This window comes from Fistularia commersonii, chromosome 2, assembly GCF_037954325.1.
Source record: "Fistularia commersonii isolate RoL2024-O1a breed Wild chromosome 2, RoL_Fcom_v1.0, whole genome shotgun sequence".
In the NCBI taxonomy this organism is placed as follows: Eukaryota; Metazoa; Chordata; class Actinopteri; order Syngnathiformes; family Fistulariidae; genus Fistularia; species Fistularia commersonii.
Window position 1 is genome coordinate 20,223,084 of NC_141285.1, and position 27,911 is coordinate 20,250,994.

General features: G+C 41.9%; 1 protein-coding gene across 3 annotated transcripts in view; it reads right to left on the bottom strand.

Annotated features, from left to right (window-relative positions):
- Window positions 1–217: 217 nt before the first annotated feature.
- Window positions 218–27,911, bottom strand: part of grid1a (glutamate receptor, ionotropic, delta 1a) — a 292,750-nt gene continuing 265,056 nt past the window's right edge. Inside the window, exons 10-18 of one of the 3 annotated variants that reach the window (XM_086172127.1) lie at window positions 24,915–25,016; window positions 23,616–23,813; window positions 21,757–22,087; window positions 17,200–17,338; window positions 10,188–10,383; window positions 6,381–6,547; window positions 4,624–4,864; window positions 2,199–2,340; window positions 509–1,151 (exon numbers count right to left, since the gene is read on the bottom strand). In XM_086172127.1, the coding sequence (XP_086028253.1) occupies window positions 655–1,151; window positions 2,199–2,340; window positions 4,624–4,864; window positions 6,381–6,547; window positions 10,188–10,383; window positions 17,200–17,338; window positions 21,757–22,087; window positions 23,616–23,813; window positions 24,915–25,016 (2,013 nt within the window). In that variant the 3' untranslated portion in view covers window positions 509–654. Of the gene's footprint in view, window positions 1,152–2,198; window positions 2,341–4,395; window positions 4,865–6,380; window positions 6,548–10,187; window positions 10,384–17,199; window positions 17,339–21,756; window positions 22,088–23,615; window positions 23,814–24,914; window positions 25,017–27,911 lie in introns of all 3 variants that reach the window. The other 2 variants (XM_086172135.1, XM_086172144.1) reach the window with 2 other exon arrangements.

Sequence of the window (27,911 nt, forward strand, 5' to 3'; positions counted from 1 at the left end):
AACTGTTACCAAGTGCATCCTCATGGGCGGGGCGGGGGAGTGTTGGATTTCTGTAAATACGTTTAAAGAGATAAGTCCAGACCTGTCGTCAATAGAAAGTGTCGCGAGACAACCGCGTTCAAATTCGCTTCCCACTTAACGGTCAATCTGTCAGTCGGTGTCCTTGAACGGCACGTCAGTGATTTAAAAATAAAGTGTTCAAGCACACATCTCCATGTATTGTATACTTTTTATTCTTTTCATATGAAACAAATCAATTCTTCCAATGTCTTTGACGTGTGAAATGTCTTTGTTTATCATGAATTCTCACAGTACATTCAATTATCTGAAAGAAAACATCTTTGAACTTGGCACTTAGAAAACAACCACAAAGAATTGTCACTTTTATTCATTTAGAACAAAATTTACAAAGCCATTCAAACAGTCATTTTTTTAAATACTTTTATGTTTTTTAAACTCAACTGTTGAGAATATTCAAAATACACTTTTTAATGTTGCTTCTCTCTCTCTTTGTACTTACAAATATGTACATTGAAGTCTCAGTGTCTTGTCATGTGCCATCCCACTGATGCTTCGTCACTGGTAATAAAAACTGTTTTTTTTTTTTTTGTTTTTTTTTGTTTTTTTAGTGTTTTATTATATCTCTTCACACTGTTAGCACTGTTTAGCTCTCCACTCTTCTATTTGAGTTTGTCTGTGAGTGTCCGCCGTGCTCAGATGGATGTCCCATGGCTGGGCTCGCTGGCTTCTGGGATGGGTCCTCCTGGCACTGGTTGGTAGGACATTGGCATGGGTGTTTTGACTGGACTCTGTCGGAAGAGCCCCCCGTTCGGTGCCCTGTGTTTGCAGCGGATAGAGGGCATGGTGGCACTGCTGAGGGGCAGGGGCAAGGTCCTGCCACCCACCGCGCCAAGTGTCCTTCCTGCCCCATGACCCTCCTGAAGGAAGGTGCTCACAGAGAGGGGAGGGGGTCCGCGATGGGCTGGGTAATCCCTTGCGGACAAGACTTCCAGAGACTGGCTGGGCTGCATACTTCCAATGTCCAGAGCAGAGATCTCGATAGACTGGCCTGGCAGCTGCTTGTGGGCCAAATCTTCGTCCAGGAGGCTGTTCAAACGCTGGTGGACCTGTTCCAGGTTCACCTCTTTGTCCTACAGGAAGATTTAAAGAAAGATAAAGCCAGAGAGGATGTGTGGAGTCCGGGGGGGGGGGGAAGGAAGGGGGTGGGGATGTCGAAGTGAGATGATCGGCAGAGGTGAAGTTAAAGGATGGAGATTTCCGTGCATCGGATGGAGGGATGAGGTTGAAGGAGATGACAAGAGAGCGAAAGAAAATAGGTTACAAAGGTCGTTCCTTAATCATTATCAGGACAGTTATCTACGGTACAGGCAGTCTAGCTTTCAATTAATGGCTAACATGGACAACATGTAAGGCATTGTTGCTTTGAGGGATGCCGTAATAACACACCTGCCTTCAGCTTCATTTGGGAAATCCAGATGTTTGAATTGAAAAAAAAAGTTTTTCTTTCTTTTTTTTTTTTTTTCTCGAGCAGCCAACATCAAGAGACATTGCCTTAAAACACCCGTCCTTAAAACGGGAGGTCATAAAAGATAATGTCTCTACTTCTGAAATGAACCTAAACGAAGATGTTTCTTCATGCAGAAGTGTTTGAATTTTCTACACAATTAGGTGTCCACAAATCTCCAATAGGGGACTCTTGCATGAAGACCATCGGCTGTTAACAAGACAGGCTCTAATGGACGCACAAATCCAATGAATCAGACAATAAAATTCAAATGAAGACAAAAAGATAATTGAAATAGTCTCATCTATATTCAAAGATTCTTTTAAAATATTCATTTTGTCAGACACAGGCATCAAAGAAGGAATGCAAATGTGCGAGAGGAGAGGGAGAAGCCAAAGAAAGAACACATCATCGCCAATGAGACACACTTTTCCGACAAATGTACCGTGCCTGTTTTTGGCTGCACCCTGTTCCCCCCGCACTGCACTCCTTCTTGACTTCATGCACCATTCATGTAGATACACACTGAGGACGGACAAGGAAAACGACAGGAAAACCCATGAGGTGAGATGACAGATGAAGCGACTAGATTCTACTCCTGCCAGGCCCCATGCCCCGCCCCCTCGCCCTGACACAGCCAGTGACCATCCAGTAATGTCAGGCCGCTCCTGACCTGAGTCAAGAGCCTCAGCCTCCTCCCAGTCTGTCTCTCTGTCTGTCCATATGTCCCGCCTCCCTGCTGGTGAAGCGCTTGTTATGTCATTATATGTCAATGGACCAGAAACCCTTTCCAGACCGTAATCCTTAGTGACCTGCTGGAAATCACAGACAATGATGCATAACCAAAGTGGTACCCTACCAATCTGGATATTGACATATAATCATTTGATTTTCAATAAATTAGAGAGAAAAGTTCAACTCTTATTATTTTTTTTTTTTTTCAAGCCATAGCAGAGAGGACAGACACCCTTCTCCTGTCCGTTAAGCAAGAGGCTGCCCCTAGATTTGCTTTGTACGGTGGCGGTAGGGGGAGAAAAAGCAATGCGCCATATGCCAATTTGATCCTTTTCCCAGATGGGGATAAGCCAATCGAAAACATTCAGCTCTATTGTGGATCACAGACATTAGAGTGGTATTGAGCCTCTCAAGTTAATTCTCACAACCCGACGGATTGACCGTGGACTCTTAACACCACGTTTTATGACTGTGGCGGGTAACGCGTTAAAACAATATCATGAACAATGTCAATTAGGATCATTTGGAAGCGGATAACGGCTCAGCGATGTCACGCCACGGGTGGCTTAGAAAACTTTATTTGCATGTATTAGCGGAAAAAAAGGGCCTCTTGGACTGATTGCTGTTGAACATGAGGATTTACAACATGCGGTTCGGTTTTATTTGATGTACTGAGACACACGTCTCATCTACGGCATATTTATGTTTCGTATTTGATAAAAATCTTGGTTGAGGTCATGGATATTTTCCTGTTTAGGTTAGTGAGAGGCGAGGGGTTATGAATGCTTTCAGCTGGAGATTCTTGTGTTAGTTGGTACCACCTCTGCCCATCGCTTGATGTCACTGAAGCGGGATAAAATGCCATAAATGAACGAATTTAAACCAAAATGTTTACCGCCCTGTTACACATGCCTCCATCGCACTATGCGGAGTGAAGAGGGCTGCAATCATATTCACATATTTCCATTGATATAGAAATGATCTAAATATTTCTTGAAAAAATTGTCAGCTATTCCTTTCAGTAGCTAATGGATTTTAGCTCCGAATAGGGTGGCTGCCATAATGTCCGCATACCTTATGTTTTTGCTGTCATGTTCCTCTTAATGTTTGGAACAAATTCAAATGATACTACACCCAAAACCTTTGGACTAAAAGTTTGTTTCTAGCTTTTATTTACAGTAAAAAAAAAAAAAAAAAAAAATCACAATATTGGCCAAACACAGTCGACTGGAAGATATATTGCACAAAATTGAGAGACGAATTTCGTCAGAATTGGGGTAAATATTACCATTCGTCATCGAATTAGCTGACTGCGGGCGATCGGATTAAGGTGGAGGCCTTTCCCATAAATCTGTGTGTGGTTTCGGTGTCCGACCCCCTCATAAAGAACACATTTTGGGTGGAATATCTGTTCGAAACATTTCTACAAAAAACAAAAGTGCACAACTATGATTGGACTTGATGGGTTGGATGCGTCGTTAATGGCGGGCCAACGCCGTGACTCTCACATGACAGCAGTATGCGGTTATTATGAAAGCAGCTCCTCACGCAAGAATGATGTCGAATTTGACAGCAGTAAGTCAAACCCTGATATGCAGGAGGACGGCATCGGTTTGATTTACTGCGTTTTGTCAGGACAGGACCGGGCCTGAAATCCTCAGCTAGTGGTTTTTGTCGGATTATTGGATGTCAAGTGAAACAGGCAGGTCAAGGCACAGATTCTTTATCATCTGATTATGCTCACACTTTAGTTTAGGGATCCATGTCAAGCCTTAGTTGTCTGGATGCCTCATGCAGAGGGGCTGCCAAGTCAGAGCTCTACAGCATTAAGACTTGAATGGATTAGCTAAAGAGAGCTATTGTACGGCTGAGGCACTTGTCGACTCAGAAGTACAATGTGAGTATGTGGTTTGAATTTTGAAAATTAACACCGCATTCGCCGTTATTCCAGCTGTGGTTCTCTCACATTAGCACCAGTGACTGTGATTGCTCAGCTCAAAAATGTAGGGAAAACAAAAACAAAAAAAGTGTCAGTATGAGAGAGAATCACAGTAAGTGTGAAAACACCCCAACATTTCTCCCAACATGAGAAGGAATGATCACAGATTGATCACATGATGTCTGGACTCTCACACCTATTACAACTGTGTGTACTGCAGCTCTACTAAATCGGGGCTGGCGTCAGCGCCTGCTGGATCCATAAAGTAGAGTGTGGCAGTGGCATCTCTGGGCAGGACCGGGGGGCCCGGGGGTCTGGGTCGCGACCGGGGCCTTGGTGGGGCAGGGGGACCCGTGGTGGCCACCATGGCCCGGTTCTGGTTAAGCAGGTTCGGGCCTGGGCCCGGCGAGTTGTCAGTGGTCACCTCTTTGGGCTGCTCTCTCCTGCAGTGGTTGCTATTCCACCAGGTCTCGAGTGCAGCCACCAGGAGGGCCAGCAGCAGCCCAGCCGCCAGGATGCAGAAGACGCCAGCAAAGCTGTGGAGGCGCAGCGCCCTTCCCTCTGGTTGGGCATCTGTGTGGCTCTGTAGGTCACAACGACCTTTCTTTGGCCACCATTTCTGCTTCAAGATGTCGAGGTCGCCTTTCTCCTGAAGCTCCAGTATCCTGCGGGTTGAAGCCAGCGCATAGTTTCAAAATAAACGATATGCTACCTGATGAAATCACGAAATCGTGAAAATTAATTACTTTCCGGGACCGCTCTGCGTTGCCGTGATTATGTTGCGTTTACGTTATAAAACTAATAAGAACAGCAAAACATATTGCTGTTGTAACACTGATTCATGGCTCATCAAAAAAAAAAAAAAAATCATCAGTTGGTTAGTGTGCAGAGGTAAACATGATAAAGATTAATTGCAAAGAAAAAAAATAATTCTTAATGCAATAGGCCCTGCTCATTGTAATGAGGAGACAAACAATCTCAGCTATATGATTAATATTTACATCAAACTTTATAAGCGCGATTCCGGAGATGATCTAATACAGCTGAAAAGCCCGGGGGATTTGGGGGGAGGGAAGAGAAAAGGATGGATGTAGAGAAAAAGAGCGATTACAGCCGGGTGCAAACACGAGCGACAACGCGGGTGCGTTTCATCGAAGCGTTTAGCGTTCCCGTCTTAGTCATTTTTCAAAGTCCGCGTATGCGTCGGGGCACGAAACTACGTATTCCTTCAGACGGGAAGCTCAGACGCAGACGCCAATTTTCTGACGCGTAGCCCTTTGCGCTCATTCATACCAAATATCCCGACTCGACAAAATCCATTTTTTCGGTGATGGGTTTAATATTCACAGTTTGCGGTTCGCAGCCACTCCGCTTTTTGTCAGTTAGCGCTCACGCTGTATTTATTTGTTACAAAAAGGCCTTGTCGCGATCGCCTGGATTTCGGCGACTTTCCGCAATCGTTGCTGAGCAAAATTGGCAAATACGTCGGGAAAAAACTTGGAACTATGTGCAGCTCAAGCTTTATTTCACGAGAAACCAATGAGCTATGACCGCTGCGCATCGTGGCTCATTCCCTGCAAATCGAGCGCATCCCCTTGTCATTGGAGCTACGGCTGTGACTTTCATGGGCGCCCGCAGGAACTCTCAGGCTCGTCGCTCCGTTTTGCTGGCAATTCAGAGAAAAATCAAAACAATTGAGAGTCGGATCAGCATTTTTTGGAGGAAAACAAAAAAAAAACACAGATATTCTCAGTAAAATTAAGTTAAAAGTCTTTCTCATCGCTGTTTTGTTGCCAGGCAACCGGCAAGGTCTCAAAAAACCCATCAGTCTCCGCCGAGAAAACGAAACACAGCCAGTTGTAGATTTTGATGTGTTCACGCTTATGTGGTTGTACAGATTTATCACGACACATGGTGCAGGTACCGATGGGCTTTGGAGGGCTAATCTCTTTTATTTACAATACTTGCCTTTTGCTCCTATTTCTAGTTGGTTTGACAAGATAATGTACAAAAACTTCTGTTTACACTTATCGGGTAATTTATATCCAAGGAGGCTGCTTGATCTAGCTCTCAATACAGCAGCAAGAGAATTTATTACGGAAGAAATAATGTCAGCTTTTCCTATCTGTAGGTTACAATCCGGGCCTTCGGGAAAAAAATGATACTCGGAAAAGTACGCACTTCTGAGAGAAGAGGTCTCTGTAAGGACTGCCGTGCTGCAGGGCCACTCCATAGCCTCGGGTGCTGATAGCATTCCCCGCCACAGTCAGCGTGCAGTCATCATCCGTAAGAGCGGCATATTCCACCACTGCCATGTCCCACAGGAAGGCGTACGACTCTCGCTTGGCCTGGTTGACATTGGATCCAGGGACACAAGTGCACAAAAATACATCAAAATAATTCAATGCACACAGCAGAGTTGCACAGTTGACAAGCCTGAGCTGAAGCTACAACCCTCTCTGCAATTAGAAATAGCAACCAAATATCTTCATCTGACTGGATAGATATTAGATGAAAAGCACTGAACCAGGTTTTTCTTTCCTTGTCTTTGCGGCATCTTGGAATTAAGATGATTAAAATCTACGTGTTCTCCGTTTTGTTGTTGGGCCTCTGTTTAGAGGACGATTGGGATGATTTACGTAATTGAATACTTCATTTAAACCAAGGTTAACTCGACCAAACAAATATTTCTTTGCCTTCCTGCTGGCCTGATGGCCACAGAGGGAGTTATCACTCTGTCTGGCGCCGGCGTGTTCTCAATGTATCGCACTGCATCCAAGAGTGTTGAGGCACCCGTTTTGGCACATCATAGATGGGAACATACCGGTTAGACGCTCCTGTTTTTTTTCGTGTGGGGAATGTTGGCCGAGCTCTGCATCCGTCACAACCGCGTCTTGGTGGAGGATCCCTAAACTCATTCTAAAACACATGGCTTTCCACTAAACTAATGTCGGTGATGGGTATCTGGGCAACATCATTTGTTTCTATTTACGTGATAGTTTTGAGTCCCCCTTGCCTTACTTGTTTTTTACGGGTGATGAATGACATACGACACATCGGTCGGGCCTTATGTGTTATCCGTGTGCCAAACGGGGCGCCATTAATCCCATCTTTATGGTTTAGTGAGCACAGGGGATTATTTGATGCTTTATCTCCATCCCGGCTCTGTTATGCGGCATAATGCTGCTTTTGTGTTTGTCATGACACAGTAATGCTTCCTTTCGCTGGGATGTGTGATCTGAAGATTGCTAACTCCCTTTCGACCAAGTGTCACACTAGGCATTAAGTACGTTCCCTTCAGCCTTTAATCCCAGTGTTAACTTGCTCACCATTACAAGCAAACACGGTTTGAAATACATTGTTCTGTTTCTGAAGCAGGGCGGCAAGGGGGCACAGCGGTTGGCGTTTTTGCCTTGCAGCAATAGAGTCCCGGGTTTAATTCCAACAGGGAGTTTTTCTTTGGAGAGTCTAAAAATCCTGGTTTCCTCCCCCCAAAACATGCTGTGGGTTCATTGGGGACCCTGAAATGGCCCAGATGCGTAAATGACATAGGGAATTGGTGTATGTCTCTATTTATGGCCACTTTAATCAACTGGCGACCGGTACAGGGTGTCATTGTGCGCGTCCCGCTCAGTGACAGCTGGGATAGACTCCTGGGATAGACTCCTGGGTAACAACCCTGCCACCCTGAGGGAGGGTCAAGCCACATGAATAGTGGGTAAATGAATGAATGAATGAATACTTTTATAATTAACTCCAGATTTCCAGAGTGAAGCATTTTAGACATTGGCCTCCATCTGTGTTGTAATTAGTCAAAGAAGCCACTGCATATTTACGTTTTGTATTTGATTAAAATCTCGATTGAGGTTACCGATATATTTCTGTTTTGATTAGTGAGAGATTATGAACGCTTTCAGCTAAAACCTCTTGTGTTAGTTGGTACCACCTCTGCCCATTGCTTGATGTCACTGAAGCGGGCTAAGATGGCGTAAACTAATGAATTTAAACCAAAACATTACACATACACACGTACACATACTTCCATCGTACTATGAGTAAGAGGGTTGCAATCATTTCACATATTTCCATTGACAAAAAACGGTATATATCTCTATATATGGGCCCTTTAACCAACTGTTGACCGATCCAGGATGAATCCTGCATCTTGCCCAATAACATCTGGGATGGGCTCCAACAACCCTGCCACCCTGAGGGAGGGTTAAGCCACATAGATGATGAGTGAATGAATGACTAAATGCTTTTAAAGTTAATTCCAGTGTTCTGGAGTGCAGCGTTTTAACCTTCATCTGTGTTGTAAGTAGCTGAAGAAAATAGTTTCATAACACAACAGTTACAGCAGTTACCCCAGAAGGACTGTGGGCCTGAGGTTCTTCACGACTCTGCACAAAGAGCAGAGGATGCCCACTGTGGTGAGAGTTCTAATGAGGTTGCAGATATACTGTGAAATGACATTTTCCCTAGTTTTCCTCCTTGAATTAGGAGGATCATGAATTGCAAAGACTTTTTGTTTACCCAGAAGAAACAATACGCAGGAAAAAGAAAAAAGCAAACGTTGCTCCTCTCATTACAACACTTCTATAAAATGGCTAGCACCGTATATTTTTGCAAAGTGTTAGAAAAATCCCTGCTTTTTTATTTTTTTTATGTAGCTTATTTTCAAAAAATACAATCATGAGCTGCAGCCCAGGGCGTTAGCCGTGGATGTAGAACAGCCGCAGATGAAAATCTGCGCGGAATCCTCCAGGATCTATGATCTGCTCACCACCCTGTAGTGTCTTTATGTCCCACTTCTACCAAAAATGACTGTGCTGTCAACAAACACAGCTGCACAGCCTTTTCACCTCAGATCTCATTAGTACAACAGACGGCACTCAAGTTTACTCACCTCCATAAACAAATATTCTGGAGGAATGATATTCCCCAACCTACATAACCGAGGTTGGAATGAGGAAATGGGGAGATCTGAGCAAATCAGAAATTCAAATGACTTTTGCTTGGAGTTTTGTGATGGAAAGACAATACTGTTTTGATTGATGTTTTTTTTTTAAATCTATATATCTCCATCTAAATAATAAGGCAGTGTTGATGTGTTACCGCTGTAACCTGTTTGATCACGGATTATGATTTAAATCCACTGTGAGTGCGCAAAGCTTTGTGTGTTTTACCTTGGCTGCGTGATGAGAAAAGCAATTGCTTGACTTATTAGTTCAGCTGCTCTCATAAGAATCAGCAAAAACATTCCCGCATTTAAATAGATTGAAGTTCCATTGAAGCGTGTCTTTAAAGCACGGGTGTGATATTTACTGAAATTTGTTGTTTGCAGGTACCGTAGTCCTAAAAAGCTGTTGTAACTCAATGTCTGAGGCTCTGCCAGATTCCCTTATGATCAAAATCATTCATTAGCTATACCGCTTATCCTGCAGTCAGGAGGCTGGAGCCTATCCCAGTTGTCATTGGACGAGAGGCAGGGTACTCCCGAGACCGGTCATCACTCGTTCACCTGGCCATGCCCAGAGACTTAGAACCATTCACCAAACTCATTTGCATGACTGGGCGACTGCATGTTGTTGGACCTTGGGAGGAAACCTGAGAAACCCATGCAGGCATGGGAAGAACATCCAAACTTCCACATCGGGATAAAAACCGGGAACCTTCTTGCTGTGATGCAGAAGCGCTAACTACTGCGCCACCGTGCTGCCCAATTAAAATCACGGATTCATCAAAACATGTCTGCCTCGGTAGCAACTTCTGAAAACTCTCTCTGATTTGGCCTGGTGAATTAAGAAGCGGCGGCTGAATTATGATTAACATGCATCATTCGGCAGATCCCCCTGGTTTTTGTCTGCAGTTGCTCAGTGTCTAGCGTAACTTCATGTTACCCAACACAATAGCGTTTTAGGAAAAGAAATCTCCACATGGACAGCATGTTTAGACAAGTCCAACGATGAGATGATGCACTGATCTCACCTTCTTGATGCCTTCTGCAGGGCTGGAGACAGAGTGTTCATAACCGTTGTTCTTGTTGATGGTCTTCCAGAGATCGGCGAATGTGCTATCTTGCTCCAAGGGGTTCGTGCCTTTGGCCTGGAAATACTCATAGACAGCGGAGTCCCTTACTGTTCCATACACAAGGTCCCCTTGTTTGGAAAGGTCCTGAAAAGATCTGAAAAGAAGATCATGAAAACAGTAAGAACCTGTTATATTATCAGAACTTTGTAATTATCTTGAGCTATATAAGGATACCTGAGAATTGTAGTGCTATTTCTACTACGAACAAAACTGTTATCAATACCAATCAAATTCTATGAAATGTTTCCTTGAGCTCCTGTTTTTGACCAATGAATGAACCTCATGAGGTTGAATGATACAATATGTATTAATGTGATAACTGTTTTAATAAAGTAAAGTTACAGGATTCACCAAATCGATAGCTCAGTATCAGACAAGAAAAGAGACTACCAAGCTATAAACACGACGCTATGGATTTTGGCTTGTTTTTCAAGTGCATAGCTCATCGTCCAATGCTAACAATTCTAGATAGGACCCCTCCAGGTCTGCTTTGCCCTAGCAATGTGCCCATAACTCAGCATAAGTTTTATGCGCATTGGAGTAAATCCCTAATTAGCATGCTCTATATCAACTAAATTTCCTGCACCTGTAGCTCGGTGCCTGCCGCGCTTGATAGCGATGCCAAATCTTTCTCCGACCACGGCTTCCCCCTAGCACCATGGTGCCAGCCCGAGTCAGTGTAATGATGGCCAGATTGGAAGAGGGAGGGGTTAGATGCAGAGCGATTATGGCATTATTCTCTCTGATTGGTCATTAACTCTGAATAGAGTCAGTGCCAAATTCTAATTTAATTCCATGAGAAAAAAAAAGCTTAATTTTTGAAAATTAGTGTTTCCTAGCTGAAATGTCCATTATGCAGATGTTGTTTGGGCAATAAGAAATGGAGTGGGGGGTATTTTATATGTAGGGATAATTGCCAATTTTGTACAGCAGCATCATATTTGCTAAATGCCAATGTCCCGGCCATTAGATTCCCTTCCAAAGTCGTTTGAATGGCTATCAACCCAGAAAAAAGTAGGTTGGTATATTTGACATGATGCCATGAGCATTAGCAAAGTTTCTTTAGAAAATCATGACATTAAAGTAGCACCAGATTGTTTGTACAAGTAAGTTTGTCTTTGCTCCAATTTCTGAAAAAGCAAAGGAATCGACTATCTTATCTCAAGATGACGATATTGGACTAATTCAAGCATTTAATTAGAAGCCAATACAGTGTAGCAGCAGTTGCCGGGGAAAAAAAAAGAAAGCAAAAGAGACAAAAATAACTGATTAATTATTCCATGGTCTCCAGCTTACGCTGACAGATTAGACTTCAAGCTTTATGGCAATAAGTGAAACATTCAGCTTTGATTCTGCATAATACTGGATAATACTATCCTTTTATCTGACTACAGAAACAGTGCCAGGCCTATAGTTTGCAGTGGAACTATAAATTAAAGATAAATTCACTTCCTATTTATTTAGATCTGCTTGCTCTTTGGGAGTGAAGCTAAAAGAAGTAAAATCTCTGGCATCCATTCATTCATTCATTATCTATATCACTTATATTGCACTCAAGGTTGCCCGGTTACTGGAATCCTATCCCTAGCGTTCATTGTCCCAAATGTTAGTTGTAATTCTGGATTGGTTGCCACGTATAGACATACAACCATTCACTCGCTCACTCACTTAGATAATCGATAATATATTCTTATCACATACTTTATTTGAAATATATACATATAAATATAGTCTTATATATTTCCTTTTTAATTTCTTTTTTTTTGAGTAACTGGATGAAGCCGGTGTGCAACATTTATATTTTTCAGTTTGTTATCATGGATACACAGAGGCATATAAGATTTACTTTTATCAAAGTGCAAGATCCCCTTGAGAACTGCATATATTATGCATGAATTAATAATTGAAAAAAGTGACGTAAAATGAAAAATATTGAGAAAGTACTCTGAAGTTGTCAAAATTAAAAAAAATAAATAAATGGATACATAAATACATACATTGATTACAGAGGACAAATGTTATTTATTTTCATCTACATTTCCTTGTTCCCCTTCAGAACAGTGAGTTGCCTACTTTGATTAAAATTCCAAGCAGACACAGTTCTATGCTTAAGAGCTCAACACACACCTTGATCTCTGTGTAGGACAGACCGCATTTGACAAATACAACTTCTTATTTATGGCGAGAAACGATATCAAATTTTCTGATGTTGGCTTCCCAAGTCTCTATATGAGGATTTGGACTGGCCGATCATTGACTGTGTCATTTCATATCGTATTCCCCTCAGTCTTATCCCGGCTCCCCTTCATTTTGGGTTAAATCCCTCCACGGTGGTGCAAACACATATATCTCTGAACTTGTCAACCGTTGCAGCACCGCTGGACCCCTTCAGATCCTTTTCGCCATTGGTATTTTGGCCGTGCAACACTCGCTGTGGGTACCCATACATGCTTGTATCTGCATCCATGTCCTTGTGAAAACAAGTGATGCAATTCTTGTATGTGCTATGGCAATATATATATATATATATATATATATATATACACACATATATATATACAAGATAAGATTTTGGAGGATTTATTTTCCCCTTAACGCTGTAATCTACGTAGTTCGCCAGAGTTTGTCACTCGGCAGAACAGGCAGGTTAAAACTAAACTGAGCTGATGGTGGCTCCCCACGCTTCCAGACTGCGAAATTTTTACGACTAAAAAGTACTAAGTGCCTAACAATGGACGTTCGTCATCGTGATGCTAAACTTTATGCATTTAGAATAAGCAACTGCTGTAATGTTTAAACACCATTACCTTTAATTACTGCCCCAGCCAGGCAGCAGAGTTGCAGTTTAGCTCTGTTATCTTTCCACAGAAATTACAGGACTGTCTCAGAAAATTAGAATATTGTGATAAAGTTCTTTATCTTCTGTAATGCAATTACAAAAGCAAAAATCTCATACATTCTGGATTCATTACAAATCAACTGAAATATTGCAAGCCTTTTATTATTTTAATATTTCTGATTATGGCTTACATCTTAAGAACTCAAAAATCCTATCTCAAAATATTATAATATCTTAAAAAAGTAATTTTTGCTTTTTTAATTGCATTACAGAAGTTAAAGAACTTTATCACAATATTCTAATTTTCTGAGACGGTCCTGTATTATTTTTCATGTATTGACAAATAAACTTGCATGAACATATTTAACACAATATTCATATGCTTTTTTTATGTTTTTAGCAGAGTGCTTCTTGAACAAATGGCAAAAGTTGTAACAGAAAAATTTGGGTAAGAATCAAATTTATGTGTATCATTTTTAATTACTTTCACAGTCACCAGCCATGGGAGAATTTGGATCGAGCACCGTCCCCACCAGAAAGAGTATCGCTTTGCAAATTTTATCACCGGTTCCAAACCTGTCTCTGAACTTCATACTGTTATCCACAGTGATGTGTTATTCTTTAAAAACTTCATTTTTTTCCCCGATTTTAATTGAATTTGCTGAGGTTAAACACAGTTGTTGGGAACATGTTGGAGAAATCTTTGTGCCTTTTTGTCCGGATCAACAGCTCCACCGATAAAAAGTCCCAAATTGCGGATCCGTGATAAATTAGGGCTAATTATACTGTGCACACAAAAATGGCTTGAGCAATAGGTAGTCTCCTGTGCGTGTGGGCAGTATTTGCATTCCAGTATTTTTTTGTGCAGCCACTGATGACAAAGACATCAGATTTAGGAACGCCTGATATTCATTGTCAATGCTGAATTAATCACGGATGGTCCAGACCGATGTTTAAGTCAGAAAGAAGGTTGATACCTGTGCAATCTGGGGGCAGAAATGCCACGACTCCTGGACCTCAAATCAAGACGGCATTGTCAATGATTGTTTACTGTTGTAGAGTCTAACCTATTTGTTATTTACATGGCAACACAACCCCACAAAGTTCATTTCTTCTCCCGAGTCCCTGCCAGAGGCCATCACTACTATCTTCTGAATATTAATACTACAATTGTTCCATTTCAGCGATAGCCATGTAACTGTCAGTGTGAATAGTATATGTAGTAATAGCTCATTTGTGCCTGTCCCATAGAACCCTGGAACTCATAGAGAAAGCATTGAAGTGCCTTCTTCTTCTTTTCCTTCTGTCTTTTCCCTTCAGGAGTCGCCACAGCGATTAAACCTTCTCCATCTAACCCTATTCTCTGTATCCTCCTCTCTCACACCAACTAACTTCATATCCTCTCATATCCTCTACGTCCATAAATCTTATCTTTGGTCTTCCCTGGACCTACTGCCTAGCAGCTCCAATTCACTATCCCTTCTCTGTACATGACTGAACCATCTCAGTTTCTCTTACCTTCTGTCCAAAGCATTTAGCATGTGCTATCCTTCTGATGGACTCATTCCTGATCCTATTCATCCTCGTCACTCCCGAAGAGAACCTCAACATCTTCATCTCTGTGATAATGTGTCAATGTCACTGTTCTAGACCAGACAGTATCTGTGGTCTCACTACTGTCTTGTACACAGTTCTTTTAATTCTGGCTGAGAGTCTTCAATCACATAGTAAAAGCATTGAAGTGCCTTTTTTTTAAAAAAAAGCACATTTCATATGAGAGTCTATAAGAGAACTTGGGGGGATTTCAACCTGACAAAAAAATCACCCAAAAAGGGGCGGTTCCCTATGGAGCGGCACTGCATGCTGATTGGACGTTATATCCAGAGGCAGCTAAAATGGTCAGAACTGCTGTACCAGCTGTGATTCTAACCCCCCCCTTTTCTGCGCTTTGGTGGTACATCTCCCAGATCGCCCCGATGAGCATACCACCCCTTCTCGTACCCATCTCTCACTCCAACCAGTCGGGACAGAAGGCCGCTTGCATTAAGCTGGGATCTGTCCAAGGTTTCAGCAGTGTTTCATCGCCACTGTTGCCAAGAGCTTGCTCAAAGGGGGATAGTGGATTTCTAAAAATCATCTTAACTGTGTTGTGATTAAGAGCCATAAAAAAAAAAAAAACTTGACTTGACACGACAAAGTCATCTTATCTAAATTGGTAATTCATTGAAATAGCGGTGAAACTATTAAGCATTTAAAATCAAAATATCTGAGAAGAGCCACCGCAGCTCACGCCAGTGAGACAATCATATCCAATTTGTGCATGACTGTTTTTAGTAAAATTCTTTTTTCCCTCCGTGCAACAAGTAGAACTGTGAAAATTAAACCAGATCCAGACATAAAGAAAATACACTGTGACAGACTGTATCTGTACCTTACCAGCTTCTATTATGATATATTTGGAGAAAGCTGTAGTGCAGAATAACCATCAGGAAATTTATTTTTCAGCATACCATGATGTCATTTAAAATTTTTCTTTCCAAGTCACGAGCCTTATCGTTGAATGACAGGATTACGGCGTGATTGCATCACGTGTGAAAATGTCAAACAGTCGGTTATACAGAAAAAACACATAAATTGCATGGAAGTAGTGGGACTTTGGGAAAATATTGTGACTTCCCCTCTCTTATTTAGTAAAGACCAGAGTGAAGACATATATTTACGCTGAGGGGTAGGAGGAGAAAAATAGCAGTACTTTCCGTCTGCACTCCGAGCCCCAAGGCTTATTTACTACTGCAATCTGGGGAAAAAGCCACGAGTCTTTGAACTTTTTAAAAGATATTTTTGTAATGTAAAGTGTCGGCTTTAGCAACCATCTGCGGCAATTACTACACATTACCGGTAATTTCAGCACACACACACACACTCACCAACAAATGTACATTACTGGAATGCTGCAAAATGCATCTGAAAAGAAGGTTATTTTGACTCTCTTGGCTCCCGGTTCTGTTTTTGGCAGCAAACCAACATCTTAACTTGTGGTGGAGAAAATAAAATTGATTTTTTTCAAGAATCATTAAATAAATATGTATCTTTTTTTTCTTTTTCCCCACATTCACTGCTGGGATGGCAACCTCTTGTTTTTTCAAGACGTATTTTCAGTCTTTCGTTGAAAAAGGAGGATGTTAGGGCAGTGATGCGGAGATCAGTGAAGGCCTATATATACAATTATATAGTTATATACTTTATATTCTACAGGCTGTAAACAGTAAATGGTGAAAGCAATGATAGATTCATATTTGTTTCGACTACTCCGCTTCCTGATGTTGTCGTCATCTACTCTAACATCTGTTGACATTATTTGCACTCAGGGTTGATTATATTCCTCGACATGCGCACACCAGCTTTTTGCACAGGTGAAACGTGCAATGCTTAGCAAACCGCTCGCTCTGATCAAAAGTCATACATAAAAAAAAAAAAATAAAAAAAAAAACCTTTTGGCTGATCGCAAGCTACTGTTTCCATGTGTGAAAACACATTTCACTACTGAATGTACTTTCTATCACATTATCCAATAAATAAAGTGTGGATTTATCTGAAGCCATTCAGATAGTAAACAAACAATTACTCCAGAAGTGCACTGTGCGTGTACTCCAGCTACACACACACACACACATACGCGCATGTTTGTATCATACTTTCACAAAAGCGTAATGATGTGCTTTGAGCGTTCAAAACAATTCTTCCCTCACAAAGAAAGAAGTCGATTTAGAGATTGATGCACACGGTAGATTAAGACACATCCTCCTTGGCACAAATGCAGCATTTTACACAAGAATTAATTTGGCGAGAGCGACTTTCAAAATAAGATTCACGCGATGAATAATTGATTTCTGCAAACATAATTTTGTGACTATGACACTGAGTTCAAACACCACCGATGAACAGGAGGAGGTTTATTTCCCTGGAAACAATTTCCATAGGTAAAGTAATTAATCTCATCAGACAAAATATCACCTAACATGTTTGCTTTCTAAATAAAAAGTCACTGTAATAGAATGTTGTGTTTCTTACCGCACAGCGTTGTCCATGCGGGACACAGTGAGATAGGCGGCCAGGTTCGCCGTATACGACGAACACACGATGAGCGTGAACAGCCACCAGCTGCCCATGACGATACGCAGAGCCACCGATCCCAGGATGGAGTCGCTTCCTGTGGAGGAGCACGGACAAACGGTCTGCTGTGAGAACTGTGCAGAAAGACACAGATCATCATGTTTCTTCTTATTTTCCTTTCGCCACAGCACTCCTCTGCATCCTTGTGCCTCACATCAACTGATTTCTCATCCTCTTGTCCCCCATCCATAAATATGCTTCCATGGAAGTTTGGATCTCAGCATCATTCTAACATCTGCACCATCTGGGTCTGACTTTATCTCCAGAACATCTAACATGTTGTGTCCCTCTGATGGATTCACCTCCGATTCTAACCATCCATCCTCATTCAAAGCATCTTCAGATCTGCTTCCTCCAGCTTTGTCACCTCTTGTTTCCTCAGTTTTCTCTGAACCAGACAACATAGTTTGTCTCACCACCATTTTTCTTTTTTCTTTTTGGCAATGCTCTTTCAGCCTCACCTTTGTCACTTTTCTCCACCCATTCCAACCCATCCAAAGAATGTATTATGAGCAGATATGTTTACCTGTTGGCATAATTTTAATTTGGCTTAATCGATTCATGTGTGACCCCTCGGTGAGCTGCCACCTTACTGTGATGGAGGGGTTTGCGCATCCCAGTGATCCTGGGAGCTATGTTGTCAGGAGCTTTATGCCCCTGGAAGGGTCACCTAAGGGAAACAGGTCCCAGGTGAGGGAGCAGCCAGAGTGGCTCAGAAGACCCTCATGAAGAACACATGAACACATGAAGACAAACGTTGGACCTAGTTTTCCCTTGCCCGGACACCGGTCAGCAGGCATTGCTCAATGGTGAGCGTTTACCAATGGGGCTTGGCCGGGCACAGCCCAAAGGGACATGGGTCCCTCTTCCCCTCGGCGCACCGCCCACAGGAAGGGCCAAGGGGGTCGGGTGCAGTGGCTGGAGCGGGGGACCTTGGCAGTCCGATCCTGGGCTGAGGAACTTGGCTCTTGGGACATGGAATATCACCTCTCTGGCAAGGAAGGAGCCTGAGCTGGTGCTCGAGGCCGAGAGATTCCAGCTAGATATAGTCGGAGTCACCTCGACCCACAACGTGGGGTCTGGAACCAGGCCACTTGAGAGGGGCTGGGCTCTCTTTTTATTCTTTTTTATTACTTTCCTTTTTTTTTTTATTCTGGAGTTGCCCACAGTGATAGGCAGGTGTGGACATATTGATTGTCCCCCATCTCGGCACCAACCCGGTGGACGAGAGGGTAGCCTCCCTCAATCTTCAGGTGGGGGACGGGTTCTGACTGTTGTTTGTAGCTACAGTATGTATGAGGTGGCTTTGGCATCTGGTCAGGATGCCTCCTGGACGCCTCCTGGGGGAGGTATTCCAGGCATATCCATCTGGGAGGAGACCACAAGGAAGATCCAGGACACATTGGAGAGGGCTATCTCCAGGCTGGCCTTTAGTATGCCTTGGGGTCCCCCCACAGGAGCTAGACCATCTGGCGGGAGAGAGGGAAGTCTGGGCCTCACTGTTCCGGCCGCTGCCCCTACGACCCCACTCTGGATATGTAGGGGTAGATGGATGGATGGATGGATGGATGGTGCATGCATGATGAGACAGCCCAAAAGTAAATGAAAATAAATTAAATAAATACATAAATAAATAAATAAAATAAAATAAAATAAAATAAAATAAAATAAAATAAAATAAAATAAAATAAAATAAAATAAAATAAAGTAAAAAACCTCAAAGCTAAATAAAATAAAACATAACATAAAATAAAATAAAATCTCAAAGTCACAGTTAGTGGCATAATTTTAATGAGCATCAGAGTTTGTCACCATAAACAAAGACACCTAAATGTTTGTTCGTCCCTCACAAATCACGATTGTAGTGTATTAGACTATAAACCTCTCAATTTTATAACTGTTGATAAAACCTACAGGGTAATGAAATCACTTTGTGAATGAGAATTTGTCCTATAGCTAAATAAACAAATAAAACCAGCTCATAAAGTGGATTCCAAATTTGAAAAAAGTAAAGGCATAGAAATGTCATCCAGGAGGTTCAGGAGTGTGAAATATATTGAAAACATATTTGTCTGAAAGTGTCACACAACACAGCTGCGCCCTCAGGACAGCTTGGGAGAAAAAAAAACAACAAAAAAAACAACTGAAGGCCTTGTCAGATGCAAAGCACGGCGGCATCAGTCATTTTTATTATATACGACTCTGAGTGATTTCTTAAGGTCATCCAATGTGAAATGTGCATCTGGAAACTTAACTGGATCTTACTGGACTGCAAAGGTCTACTGCGGTGCTATTTCTAACCTAAAATGATGAAACTTTCTAATCTTAAGGAAAGCAGCGTGTCCTCTTGCACGGTTACTGATTATTTTTTCCAGCCTTTCTCCGACTAACAAGAACAAAAACAAAAGAAAAAAACAACAAACAAGAAGCAGTGAACAAGCATTGCAAATTCAGTATGCATGTGGGTGGATGGTTTGATGCACAGGTAATGTATAGCAAAAAAAATAAACAAACAGAATTCCAAATGTTGCTACATTATTATTGAATCTTCATGGATTGGGGGGGGTTTGATTGCCTTGTTCTCTGACAGCGACCTTATGCGTCAGCATTCAGACCCATATCACAGTGACCTATGTGTCATCCTGAGGAAGGGATGCAATCCTCTTAAGGGAAACTAAAAGTGGCAACTTTGGAACGGAAGCCTGCGAAGAGAAAACACATAAAAAGACGGAGAGAAGACACGGAATTCAAAGCGTCTTGAAATATGGTGGGTGTCGATTTAAAAAAAAAAGTCTCACAGGCAGCGTGCCAGATGATGATAGATGCAGTCGAGGCTTCAGCATCAGTTGCTGGAGCAGTCATTTATCCAAACCGGACATACCTGGATCTCCACCAGATCTAAACATGGGATGTTCTCCTTGACAAGGACACCTTTACAAAGAAATGCGAGGGTGGGCGCTGATTCTAAAATTGGCTCGCATCTGAATCAGCATTTGTTATTTATCAGTGGGGAAATTTTTAATGCATTTTAATTGGTATGAATCATTTTTGTTTAGATGTTCCACGTAAATCACCGTTTTTATTTTTAAACTGGATCTGGGAAATAGCTCATATCTAAAGTACTTTATCGTTGCAACTTTCCCGGTTGGACTGGATATGCTTGCAATCAGTGTTTCATTCATTCACTCATTCATTCATTCATTCATTCATTCAGTATCTTTGTCACTCATTTTGGACACGGAGACGCTGGAGTGTATCCAATATGCGGACTGCATATAGAGACAAACAACTATTCACACTCATCCAACAATCATGTAGAGATATACAACTTTTCACTCTCATTCACATGCTAAACAGTTATTTAAATCATTGATTTAATAGCGATACAGTCGTTCACTCATTCATTCACATGCCATTTAGACAGTGACCTTTGCATTCTTACATTCAAAACGTATATATTCCTGTCCAAGCATCCATATGTCACTGGTAAATAACCTGCCTTCATTCATTCATTCACATCATATAGATACATACAACCAGTCACTCCTTCATTCACACACATAGCGACATACAAAATTTCACTGTTATTCACAACTCATAAAAAGTCATACAACCATTCACTCTCTCATTCAGTTGTCATATAGAGAAAAATAACATTTATTCATTCACCTAGCTGTCAACCCATCACCAGAGAATCACATATAGAGACAAATAACCATTCACTCATTCATATCAAGACATTGAACTTTTCATTCATCACTTCAAAGCTCATGTAGAGATATACAAACATCACCTTCTTATCCATATGTCACATATAGAAAAACACACGTCATTCATTCATTCATTCATTCATTCATTCATTCATGTCATATAGAGACATGCAAAATTTCACTGTTATTCAGAACTCGTAGTCATACAACATTCACTCTCTCATTTCCTTGTCAGAGAGACAAACAACATTCATGTCTTGGCAACTGAACTGGAATTTTTCTCTTGTAGATGTTTCACCCCCTTATCTGAGAGGCTTCATAGAGCGATAATCGTAAACACCCCATAGGTCATTAGAACTGAAGAGGTCTCACAAATGGGGGGTGAAACATCTTCAAGTGAAGAAATTTGAAGTCCAGTCGACAAGACAAGAAGATTTCGTCATTAATTCATTCATTCGTTCTTTTATTCATTCACATGTTGTAAAGAGACATGTAACCATTCACTCTCTTTCACATGTCTGGGCTATTCAGAGTCTCCACTGAACTTACGGCATGTCTTTGGGAAGCAACCTTCAAGAAACCCTCACATGCAAACATGCAAACTCCATACTGTCGGACTAGAACCAGGGGTCACCTTGCTGTGAGGCGGAAGCGTTAACCTTTGCGCTTACTGCCCATTTGACGGCATGAAAATCGGCTCGGCCTTAGCCGCTCACAACTCATGGTGTGTACTCATGTAACCTACCTTGTTGCACGAAAGCGCCGTAGACGATCCAAATGGCGCTCTGAAGTGAGGTGGAGACAGAAGGCGGCGGATGGCCTCCTGCACCGCTCTGGCAGCGCACCGCTTGGATGCGCCTGAGCAGAAAGATCATTATGCCCACCACAGGAATGGCGGCGGCGATACATGCCCATACGGCGAGGTCAAACGGAGCCAGCAAGGAGAAAATATTGATCTTTTCTTCGGACTTGTGCATCAGGATCCCTACGGAATAGTCCAAGTAGCGTTTGCTGAAATCCACCACGCGCTCACGCTCCGGGGTGATGGTGATTGCCGATATGGCCAGGTCAGCTCTCTGCGAACCGAAGAATAACAAACGAGCCCGTACTTTTCAGCATTTCTTGTCCCAACAACGTGACACGCTGTCTCTTTTGCAATGAGGTGAATCTGGAACTGGAGTTTGGTATGCCAGAAAGACATTTACACGCAACAATTCCACCATCTGTCCAAATGTCAGAATGATGTATCTCGCAACTCTTTCACGAGATGGAGCACACTGTGCCCTTGCATTTTAATCCCCCCGTCTCATCTCGCAATGACCTTTCGGCGTTTTTTGCACCAAAAAAAAAAAAAAGATCGAATATCACACAGAAAACTATTCTGCCATTTGCAAAATATTGAGTTTGAATCTAATGATCAGGGAGCTTATTAAAGCCTGTTCACTTGCTGGCATGCTAATCTTGAAATTAAGCCTGCGCGACATGAGCCAGTATCATCCTGCCATTTCGCACCAAAATTGCTATTTACCTAATTAGTTGAAAGGAACATAATTCTTGTCTGACTGGTGATTTCTGGCCAAGGAGGAGCTCTGTCTGTATTTTTGGTCTCAGAGTATCTGGCTGCAGCCATTGAGCTGGATAAAACACAACAATCTGCTACTGGATTTTTCTCTTATAGCCTGTTGACAGTTTTCATATCGGGTCTATATTTACTTGGGATGGGCGTGTCAATACTCTGATATCAATACACCAATACTGTCGATTTATATTTTGGAGCTGATACTATTTATAGTATCACTCCGGCTTTAGGCGTTAAATTTTTGTGTGAAAACCAGGATCAGGAAAACCCATATTTTTTTTTGGTTTTCCGTGTCACATGATTATGGCAGCCTATCAGATGTCAGAGCTGAAGGCTCACTGCTCAACCTCAGTCAAGCAGGGCCTCAATCCGTGTTGCCAGATTGGATGGTTTTCCACACAATTGGGTTTCTTTTGATTACGTTAGATGAAAATTGGACAGACTTTGGATACATATGGCGCTTAATGAAAATATTGTGAGAGTGACAAGCTGTAAGCTTTTTGCGTAATGGCTTCAAGCACATGGTCAAAATCGACAAATATTTGATTGACATGAGTTCTTTCCGGTATTCGTGGTAAGAGACGGCTTGAAACGGGAGGTCCTTCTGTTAGTGAAGTCCCTTCTCGGTCCCGCCTTGCACCCGATGCTATTGATCGAGCTGACGACTGCAAATTGGTCTTCGCTGTGAGGCTAGGAGTTGGCTAACAGCAGGATGTCAAAGTGAAGAAAGTACAAAAAAAAATATATTGCAATGGGAAAAAGAACCCTGGCAGAGAAGATTGATGACACATGAGGTTCTCAGACTTTATCTCCAGGCAGAAATCAGGCTCACTTTAACGAATCTCTGATGTTCCCTAAAATTTAAGTGCACTTTGTAGATATAAAAAAAAAAAAAAAAAAGCTTTGTTTTGGCCTGTTATTAACTTTTTTTTTTCTTCTCAAGAGTTTTATAACTGAGCTCTCATTCTCTATCCGAACAACGAATTTTGGCCGATTATGATAAAAACAAAAATAAAATCTCTCACCTTGCCGATGAGTTCTCCGATCATGCCATTCCAGGATCCGTTGGGACGCGCCGTGCCATATTTCCCGTCCCCCACCTGGTAGATGTCGTACTTGAAGCCGAGAATCTTGGCGAGCGCATCCAAAACATCGATGGAGAACCCCTTGTATCTCTTGGGTTGGCCCAGAATGTTCTCCGCCACCATCACAAAAGGCTCCTCCTGTTACAATAAATGTTGACTCCTGTTATTTATCTAAAGCCAGGATTGTAATGCTGACCAGTTTTCAAAGTAGCAAAGACTTGGTCTCCCAAGAACAAAATTTATTATCAGAGTCTGTAAAAAGAGTATGTGTGTGCTTAATCATGGCGTGTCATTTATCAAGATGCCCCATAATCTCCTCGGCCAGATTGGCAACTGAGGAAAGGACACATTCAGTCATCTTAACAACTGCGGGGTGACATGTTTATGAAGAGCTTCTAAGGTGATATAAGTTTAACTTCATCTTAATAAAACAGTTTACTCCGCGACTGTTGACCCGCGATGTGTCTCGCCGTGGCAACCGGGAAAGTTCATCAAGGTGGACGTTGCCATTTGGGAAAAAAAAATGGCCGCGCCGGGTGATTGTTCTTCTTTATGAGCGAAAAAGTGTCAGGGCGGAATGGAACGGGTGGAGTGAAGAGAGCTGAAGGAGATACGGCGGTGGCGGCGGCGGGGTTGTTGCAGCACGCGGGGTGAAGGACTTGATTCACCACGACTGCTTTGAGAGAGCTTAGCAGAACTTACACGTGTGAATATGGCTCTGGTAAATCATGTGTGAAAAAGAAGCGGGGGGTTGTTGCGAGGGGTAAACACACCGCGAGATAAAGACGAGTGTGTTAAAGTCTCCGGAGCTTCGGGAGCCGGTAAGTCGGAGGCTGGCTGTAATTTTGAAGGTCTTTCCAACTTCTCCGCTCACCTGCCACGGCAACACACTGACCCCTCCAGTCGGACATTCGGCCTAGACTCGGCCTTTTCTTGTGTATAATTGCTTTTTTTTTTTTTTTTTTTCTAAAACTACGTACTTTTTTTTGCGGAAACAAATTTGTTGCAGCATTAGAGAGCAAGGAAACATTTAATGATGATTTGAAAAAAAAAATTGAATTAAATACTAAGTAAACACTATTTCCTTTAAAAAGATAATTCCCCGTATTATATTGAAGTCTTCTTCAGAGAAGTGTAACACAATTAGTTAGCGTAACGCGCAACGCTAATTAATCCATTAATGTGTTTTGCTCTGATGTTGTTTTTTTGACATCGTTTTTTTCTGCGCCCACGACTCACCAGCAGGGTCACTATCTTCAGCGTCACCCCTTGCATGCCGCTCTCGATCCGATTCTCCTTCAGGCTGCCGTTCAGGCCGCGGGTAGAATCCCAGGTCGCGAGCTAAGAAGGGCAGGGGGGGGAAAAAAAAACAAAAACAAACAGACATATGGGCTCATGAACTGTGTAAAATCAACATCATGAAACATCTTGTAATAAGATGGTGGGTGTACCCTTGAGGTACTTCCCGAACTGAGGAAGCCTCTCAGATGAGACGTGAAACATCTTCAAGGGGAGATATTCAAGTCCAGTTGCCACAAAAAGACACTGACAAGCATCTACTCTACACTTTTCCATCAGTCATCCGGAGGGGGATGTCGACGATGAGCGTCATCAAGAGCGGGGAACGATTAAAAGCTCGGAACGGTTGCGATCTCCGATGCGCAAACGCGGTGAAACAGGAAGCGGACAAGAAATTCCGGGCACTCTAAAATCGTGGTATCCTTCTTTAAATCCCCTCCGCTGTCAGCATTTTGAGCTGTGTCTCACTTTGCGAAGGGGGGAATGTCGTTTAAATTCTTAATCGCCGCTGCCAGCTGGACAAGGATTCCTCAGGAATCTGAGCCGTGGCTTGGCAGCGTCTGTCGGATTGGAGATGACAGGACAAGAGAGGTGGCCTCGGGACAGACAACAAGCCTTTTCGGCTCAAAGTTCGCCTCTGTGTTCCTGTCTAATCCCAATTTTTTTTTTCTCAAGGCAAAGGAAGAAAGTCAACGCAGGTACGGGTTAAAAGGTTATGCAAATTGCGCTTTCTGCTTCGCGAGATTAGTCAACCAAGAAGTTTTAATAAACTTCTGCCAACGCTTCTCTCGTTTTTCATTTAGGAATACGGATTTCCCATTTATCAGATGCTAGATACTAAATTTGCTTAAAATGTGACTAAATACGATCCAAGCACTATGAGTTATATTTTATTTATTCCATTTATAAAGTTGTTTCAAAAGAAAAAGAAACCACCCTGTGACGCAGTTGTGAATTACTCATTCTGTGATAGGGACACAATATCACAGCTTGGGTTAGAGCTTAAAAAAGTTATTTCTGGGAAGGAGAAACTGTCCTTGAGTCTTATTTTTGGCACATTTGTATCCATTTAAATCAACTTATATGACTCACATTTATCAGGAGAGGGAGGTTAATATGAAATGCTGAAAGACTGGCCCCGGTCATTTAATTCAAAATTAAGGAGAAAGACACGCCCGAGGTCAGAGAGGGAAGAGCGATAGACAGAGCGATATCTGAAGTTTCCATATTTCATCGCCACTTTCGGAGCTTAACATTAAACTGGAGCTGCATGGAATTTTTAACCTCCTTCGCTCTTTCACTTGACTGGATAAGAGCACTTATATTTCGAGCACGGAAATCCAAAGAGCAGAAGACGGAGCATATTGTCATTACGCTTTTCTAAATTTTGCAGTCCTGTGCATATCCGTCATGCTGCCGGCAGAGACTGATGGCAAGTGCCAGATGAGCGAGCACAGATATCCATCACTAACACATTTACAACTCCAGATGAGAAAATACAGACAATTATACAATTCCGAAAAAAAAAAAACCAATAAAAATACAATCAAATACTATTCATCATTATTATCATTATGATTATTACTACTACTACTACTACCAATAATAATAATAATAATAATGATAAAAAACTTGATCATACAATTATTATTATCATTATCACAATTTATCATATATATATATTCATATTTTGTATGGGTTATTTTTTATTCATTTTCCCCATTCATATCAGTTAATAATGTTTCGGACATGTGCAACCTGTGTGTTTCTGGGTTAAGTGAATGCCAATGACGTGGAGCTGTGTATTGTAAACACAACACACGTTAATCTACATCCATTTGATTGAAAACCCGAGTCTACTTGTTGTTTTGATAATCTGTAAGCGGCTCTCGATTCATTCATTAACTAACAATACCACGAGGAGGGCACTTTGTCTGTGTAAACACTAGGTTACCTCTTTGCAAATTGTGAGGATCTGCTCCCTGTGAGTGCTCGAGTGTGTAAATCAGTTGGAGAAATTGCGTTATGGATGTATCAGTCTTACAGAAACACAAACCTTAAACAGCATTCACTTTCATTCAGTATTTGTTTTTCTCATTGGCAGTAACAGCAAAACCAAAACCAAAAAAAGCCCGATCTATGAGGCTGCACAAAGCTGCAGCAACAAAAAAAAGCTACCTGTAATTTCCTGAATTTGAATAATACAGTATTTTCGTAACCAGCGCATCAGCTGTATGTGCAGAGCGCAGGCAATGATCCATTTTATCTTGGGATGCGATGGCTCGACATAAACGGCAGAGGTGGTGGTGAGACACGCAACATGCAGCTCCTCTAGGGGTTGGTTGCAGCGGTGCGGCGCTTCAGCGCCACTGCAGGGGAACTTTTTAAACAGCGTTAATGGGAAATCAAATGATTTAAACACCTTGCCGAGCAGTGTTTGAACAAAAGAAAAAAAAAAAAAAGGCACTGGAGAGGATAAATGCTACACTACATCGTCGAGGCCCCTGCTGGCTACCAGCAGAGGCCTGTATGTGGCTGATTAGAGATCTCATTTACCGACTGACATCGACATCCCGCCGTACGCTCGATGAGAACCACATATATCAGATAGCGGTGACATTTCATAACTTCAGTGACTTTATATAACACGGCAATCCATGAGTCGGTTCTAAAAAAAAGAAATCTCAGGCTGACTGGAGAGAAATATTAAATGCTGTTTGAAGCTTGTAAAATAAAATTGTTAAATCAAGTACATAAAAAATTGTGAGTATAACTTTAACATGAAAGTGTAATACCATAAAGTAAAAGAAAAAACTATGATTTAAATTCCTGTGTTATTTGGTTATTTAGCAATGTCCAAAGATCAATTGTAAAGTAAATTTCAAATATTGAATTGGTCCATTTGATGTTTTATTCTTTTCGAATGTCCTTGGATTT